The following is a 6,998-nucleotide window of genomic DNA, read 5'->3' on the forward strand; positions in this document are numbered from 1 at the left end:
GGGGGGGGCGTGACCCGCTCTTTCGAGGGGGCGCGGTCTGCCGCTTGGGGGGGCGTGGCCTGTCCCTCTGAGGGACATTATCTGTACATTGTGGGGGCGTGACCTGTCCTCGGAGGGCGTGGCCTATCCCTCGGAGGGGGCGTCGCCTCGTCCGCGGAGGGGCTCGGCCCGCCCCCCCTTGGTGGGCGTGGCCCCCGGGCGGCGGTGGGCGTGGCCGCGCCTGCCCGTGCCCCGCGCGGCGCATGCGCGTTGCGCGCGGCGGCGCGGGGCGGACGCGGCGGGTCCGGGCCCGGCGCAGCGGGGGCGGAGGCGCGAGCGGAGCATGAATGGGGCAAGATGGCGGATCATGTGCAGGTGAGGGCGGCGGGGGGGGGGGGGGGCACCGGAGGGGGGATCCCCGCATCGCGCACACGCACACACGGGCGCGCACATACGCGCGCACAGAGGGGACCTGCCCGCCGCACACACCGCCCGCTTCCCTCCTCCTCCTCCTCCCCCCCCCCCCCCCCCGCGCGGCCCAGCCCAGCCCCGGCACGGCCAGGCCCGGCAGGCCCCGCGCGCGGCCCAGGCGGCGGCGGCGGCACAACAGGCCCCGCGGCCGAGGCGTCCCTCCGTGTGTCCCGCCGACCCTCCGTGCGGCCCAGCGTGTGCCCCCCCAGCCCCGCCGTGGCCCCGCCGTGTCCTCGCCCCGCGTACCCCCGGCTCGCCCCGCCGTGTGTCCCCCCCCGTCCATCCTTGTGTCCCCGCGATCCTCTGTGTGTCCCCCCGGCCCTCCGTGTGCCCCCGGCACCCTCCGTGTGGCCCGCCGTGTCCCCCTCATCCCCGCCGTGTCCCCACCGTGTGTGTCCCCCGGCTCACCCCGCCGTGTGTCCCCCTGACCCTCTGTGTGTCCCCGCGTCCATCCGTGTGTCCCCCCGTGTCCCACCCCGATCCTCCGTGTGTCCCACCCTGTGTATTGCCAGTTCCCTCCTCCGTGTGTCCCCGCCGTCCCCCCATCGATCCGTGTGTCCCCCCATCCATCCGTGTGTCCCCCCGTGTCCCCACCGTGTCTGCACCCCCATCCTCACCTTCTGTCCCCCCGTGTCCCCCCATCCTCTCCATAATGTCCCCGTGTCCCCACCGTGTCTCCCTCCCATCTCCCTGTCCCCTCTCTGTGTCTCCCCCATCCCTGCCATGTCCCCCCCAGATCCCTTTGCCCCCTCTCCCAGCTGGCACTATGAGGCTTTGCAGCATTCCTGGTCAGGAAATATTTGGGAAGAGGACAACTCAGATCCTGCTTTTCCCCCTGGAAACCCAACACCCCGTCCCTGTGCCCCTCTCCCAGGGTTTTAGAGTTGGTCCCACTGTTGGGATTCCCATCCTTGCGGGGATCCTTGGGATCCCTGGCTGTGTTTGGTTTGTTTTCCAGCTGTGTGGGAGACTTTGGAGTGTGGGTAAAGGGTTTTAATGGGCGTTGGAAATGAAACCTGGCGTGGAGAAGTTCGTGGTGCTGGAGCCAGGAGGGAAATCAGGGGTGGCAGTGGCTCCCAGGGTGGTGTGGAGGGACCAAAACCCCTCTGAAAGGGACCAAAACCTCTCTGAAAAGAACCAAAACCCCCTGAAAGAACCCAAGCCTCCTCTGAAAGGACCCAAACCCCTGTGAGCAGACGAGAGAGCCTCTGAAAGGGACTCAAAAACCATTTGAAGGGAACTAAAACCCTTCTGAAGGGGACCAAACCCCTCTGAAGGGACCCAAAAACCCTCTGAGGGGGCCAAACCCCGTTGTGAAGGACCCAAAACCCTGTGAAAAGGCCCCAAAAAGCTTCTGCAAGGGCCCAAACCCCCCGAGGAGCCGCTGCTGTCGCTGTGAGGGCCAGAAAAAGTAAAAATAGGTGCAGCTGGGGGTGTTTTTGCATAATATTTTGGTTGAGCTGGCGCTGGATTTGCATAGTGGCCAAAAACCTGGATAAACTGTAATGGCTGGGAGTTATTTATTATCTCTGCAACTTTTTAAATAAATATATTCCCCACTTGCTCCCCCTGTGAACCACAAGGGTGAGCAGTTTATTAACTCAGGAGGGAAACCTGGGAGGGTGTTGGGAAATGTTTCCTGGGTGATCCCAGGGGAGGACAGGGATTGCTGCATTGCTAAACACGGTTTTCCTGGGAAAAAAAACACCAAAAACCTGATTTTGGTGGAGCTTTACCTTCCTGGGACTTGTGGTTTAGACACTGAGCTGCTCCAAAACTGCTTGAAATGCCGGGTTTTCCTTGTGAAACGTTGGATTGAGCTGGTGGAAGTTGGAGCTGCGGGAACAGGGTTGGAATTTCTGTGTCCAGCGTGGTTAAAGTTTAACAGCAGGGCTTTGGGAGATGTTCCACGGGAGGGGAAAAGGGGGTTGGAAATGGATTTAAAGCACCTGCAGCTCCAGGAGCTCCTGAACGGGATAAATGGAGCTGGAAATAGTGGTGGGGCTGGAGCTGGAGCTGGAAGGGGGTGTGGAATTGTCTCTGGAAGGGGCTCAGAGTGACAGAGGGGAGGGTTAGGTTGGATTTTGGGAAGGGCAGGGACACCTCCCACTAGCCCAGGGTGCTCCAACCTGGCCTTGGACACTTCCAGGGATCCAGGGGCAGCCACAGCTTCTCTGGGAATTCCATCCCAGGCCCTCACCACCCTCCCAGGGAAGAATTCCTTCCCAATATCCCATCTAACCCTCTGGCAGTGGGAAGCCATTCCCTGTGTCCTGTCCCTCCATCCTTTGTCCTCCGTCCCTCTCCAGCTCTCCTGGAGCCCCTTTAGGCCCTGGAAGGGGCTCTCAGGTCTCCCTGGATCTCTCCCTTCTCCAGGTGAACCCCCCCAGCTCTCCCAGCCTGGCTCCATCACTGATATTCCTTAGGCATAAAATGTTAGGAAAAGGAAGAAGAGCTGCTGGTCTGTTCCCAGAGCTGTGAGCTGGAGAAGGGAAGGTTTAGGTTGGGATACTGAGAAGGAATTCTTCCCTGTGATGGCAGTGAGGGGTTGGGATGGAATTCCAGGAGAAGCTGTGGCTGCCCCTGGATCCCTGGGAGAGTCCAAGGCCAGGTTGGAGCAATTGGGATAGTGGAAGGTGTCCCTGCCCATGGCAGGGGGTGGAATGGGATGAATTTAAAGTCCCTTCCAACCCAAACCGCTCAGTGATTCCATGATTTTTTTCCCTCCAGGCAAAAGCTGCAGCTCTGGGTTTTCCTGCAGAGAGCAGAGTGTGACATTCCCTCCCAAACAGGGAATTTTGTGGCTGCTGGAAGTTGTGGGTTAATCAATAAATGAAATTATTGGTGAGGGCTCTTCCCAGAGCCCAAAACTCTGGATTTGGGACACTGACCCCCCGTGTCCCATCCCAAAAGCTGTGGGATTATCCGGTGCCACGGGGAGATTCCCACCCTCAGTGGGTGATGGAGAGGGCTGTTTCCATGGAATATGCCTTGGAAGTGGGCCTTGGTTTAGTGGGAACAGGCCTTTGGAACTTCTGGAGTTGTACTATCATTATTTTGTAGGGATTTGGACCAGGTGAGATGAAGCTCCAAACCATTTTTTAGAGATTTGCACTTGGTGTCATGAAACCCAGACCCATTTTGGGGGGATTTTTACCTGGTGTGGCGAAGCCCAGAAATACTTTTTTAGGGCTTTTTGCTGCTGTGGCAAAACCCAAACCCATTTTTTGTGGGTTTTACCTGGTGAGATGAAGCCAAAATCCATTTTTTATGGATTTTACCTGGTGAGATGAAGCCAAAATCTGTTTTTTGTGGATTTTACCTGGTGAGATGAAGCCCAATCCCATTTTTATGGATTTTACCTGTTGTGTTGAAGCCAAAACCTATTGTCTGTGTATTTTACCTGGTGTGGTGAAGCCCAATCCCATTTTTCCTGGGCTGTATCCCAGCTAAAGTTCTTTACTTTTCCACGTGGAGCAGCAGAAAACGATAAAAGACAAACTTTTAAGGGCACAATGAACCAGAATATCACGTTTTCATCTCCAAAAAATTAGGAATTATGAGAATTATGAGTGACCTCCCCCAGATTTTGGTGGGAATTGCGTGCCTGGAGCTGGCTGTGGTGCTTTCCCAGGGAACAAAGGATGCAGTGACAGGGATGCAGGAGCAGGAGGAATCAGATGATCCGGGTGGCTGCAAAGAAAACCCCTCCAGCAAATTGTTCCACACCAACTTTCCCACTTAAAAAAAAGCTCTTTTGACCTCCCTGGGAATTGATATTTTGGGCTTTTCCAACTCCAGTTGTTCCTTCTGGGAGCAGGGATGGGGAAAGCAGGGAAGTGTCATCACTCTGGGGGCAAAAATGAATCCCATTCCCACTTTTTTCCCCCTCTGGACACAGATTTCTCCCATTTTTGCTGCTTCTTCCACTTCCTTAAATGTTTTCCGTGGCTATTCCTGGGGGAGAAGGTCTGTGGTGGGATGAGGATGGATTTTGGGATTGTGTTGGGTGTTTAATTAGAATTTTAACAACCATCCAAGTGATTAAAAATTGTCACTTTTGGGTTTTTATCATTGGCTGTGCTCAACTTGGCTCCAGGTGGGGAGAAATTTGGGATGCTGAGAGGTAACAGGATGTCCTGGAAAGCTGAAACAGGAGAAATTTGGGATGCTGAGGGGTAACAGGATGTCCTGGAAAGCTGAAACAGGAGAAATTTGGGATGCTGAGAGGTAACAGGATGTCCTGGAAAGCTGAAATGGGAGAAATTTGGGATCCTGAGGGGTAACAGAGTGTCCTGGAAAGCTGAAATGGGAGAAATTTGGGATCCTGAGAGGTAACAGGATGTCCTGGAGGGATTTAAATTCCATGAATGTGGCACCTGGGGATGGTCAGAGATGGGGAACAACTGGACTCAATCTTGGATGTCTTTTCCAGCCTTAATTCCCTGATTTTCAGGCAGGTGCTGAGGTAGAGAAGTCAGGAATCTGGCATCCTAAAAGGGAATTGTATCCCGGTTTTTGCTTCCACACCATCTGATTTTAGGGTGTTTCCAATCCCAGAATTTTCCAACCTTTCCCTCCCCGGGCTTGGAATCTCCTTTGTGCTGTTCCCACATGCCGAGGGGACACGATTGTTTTTCCCAGACCCTTTCCCAAAGCAATTCCTTCCCCAATCCCTAATTTTCCCCATTTCTTGCATGTTTCTGAATTATTCCAAACGATCCTTTTTTGTTTCTTTGTTTGGCTTTGGGGGAATCCATAACATTCCTCTTGCTCCAGAGGAAACCCTGGAGACCAGGATCCATGGGGAAGTGCTGCCTGACTGCAAATGACTTCAAATCCCTGATTTTTTATTTCATTTACTTCCAGCTTTTTCCCCTTCCCCGTGTCCCTGAAAACTTCCAAAGGACTCGGGTTTCTCTTGGAATAGCCCAAGGGAATGTTGTGGACCTGGGGAGGTGGAAACACTGGTTTGGCTAAAAATAGAGGCTGGCAGCGTTTCCCTTTTTTAAAATTTAATTATTTAAGTGATGTGCCTTTGGAAACTTGGTTGTTTGGATGCTCAGCCCCAAAGCTGTGGAATTACCAGCAGGAGATGTTGGATTTCAGCTGGAAGCTGGAGGGATATGGGGGGGGCAGTTCAGGATCCAAATTTTGGTGGATTAAAAGCAATTCCTGAGCTCTGGGGGCTTCACAGGGAGAGGTTTATTCCTGGTGCTCTCAGCCAACAGCTGGGGGGGAATTTGGGGGGACTTTGGAGGTCCTGGGAGGGATTTTGGGGGTCCTGAGAGGGACTTTAAAGGTTCCAGAGGGGACCTTGGAGGTCATGAGGGAACTTTAAAGGACCCAAAGGGGATTTTGGAAGTCCTGAAAGGGACTTTGGAGGTCCTGGAAGGAACTTTAGAGGTCTCAGAGGGGATTTTGGAAGTCCTAGAAGGGACCTTGGAGGTCCTGGAAGGAACTTTAGAGGTCCCAAAGGGGATTTTGGAGGTCCTAAAGAGGACTTTGGAAGTCCTGGAAGGAGCTTTAGAGGTCCCAAAGGAGACTTTGGAAGTCCTGGAAGGAACTTTGGAAGTCCTAGAAGGAACTTTAGGGGTCCCAAAGGGGATTTTGGAGGTCCTGGAAGGGACCTTGGAGGTCCTGGAAGGAACTTTAGAGGTCCCAAAGGGGACTTTGGAGGTCCTGGGAGGAACTTTGGAGGTCATGAGGGAACTTCAGAGGACCCAAAGGGGACTTTGGAAGTTCTGGAAGGAACTTTGGAGGTCCCAGAGGGGACCTTGGAGGTCGTGGAGGGAACTTTAGAGGTCCCAAAGGGGACTTTGGAGGTCCTGGAAGGGACTTTGGAGGTCCTGGAAGGAACTTTGGAGGTCCCAGGTGAGGTCCAACCTCCGTCCCTTTGACTCCCAGTTTCTCCCTCTTTATTCCCACCAGACAGGGGTGTTATGGCTGGGTCATCCCGGTGTTTTGGTGGAATTCCTGTTGGAAAACCCTGTGTCCTGGTGTCACCAGGGCAGTGTTTGTGAACACAGAGATTACAGGAGTTACAGTCCAAGGACACCCGGCTGGAAAATGCTCACGCTGGGATTTCTGCTCTGGGCCTGGATCATGGCTGGGGCTGCACCAGTTCAACCAGTGAGCTGACACCAGTTTAACCACTGAGCTGACACCAGTTTAACCCAGGAGCTGACACCAGTTTGAGCAGTGAGCTGACCCCAGTTTGCCCAGTGAGCTGACCCCAGTTTGCCCAGTGAGCTGACACCAGTTTAACCAGTGAGGTGACACCAGTTTGAGCAGTGAGGTGACACCAGTTTAACCCGGAAGCTGACACCATTTTAACCAGTGAGGTGACACCAGTTTGACCAGGGAGCTGACACCAGTTTAACCAGTGAGGTGACACCAGTTTGAGCAGTGAGCTGACACCAGTTTGACCAGGGAGCTGACACCATTTTAACCAGTGAGGTGACACCAGTTTAACCACTGAGCTGACACCAGTTTGAGCAGTGAGCTGACACCAGTTTGAGCAGTGAGCTGACACCAGTTTGACCAGT

The 6,998-nt window shown here is 54.3% G+C and overlaps 1 protein-coding gene across 1 annotated transcript in view; it reads left to right on the forward strand.

The window, feature by feature from the left end:
• Positions 1-271: 271 nt before the first annotated feature.
• The window catches only part of XPO7 (exportin 7), a gene marked incomplete at its 3' end in the record, with an annotated part of 37,912 nt that continues 31,185 nt past the window's right edge, over positions 272-6,998 (forward strand). The window contains exon 1 of the mRNA XM_027702655.1: positions 272-354. Coding sequence (XP_027558456.1) covers positions 337-354 — 18 coding nt within the window. The remainder of the gene's footprint in view (positions 355-6,998) is intronic.

Source organism: Neopelma chrysocephalum, unplaced genomic scaffold (genome assembly GCF_003984885.1).
Source record: "Neopelma chrysocephalum unplaced genomic scaffold, ASM398488v2 Primary Assembly neopelma1_190, whole genome shotgun sequence".
NCBI classification, from domain to species: Eukaryota; Metazoa; Chordata; class Aves; order Passeriformes; family Pipridae; genus Neopelma; species Neopelma chrysocephalum.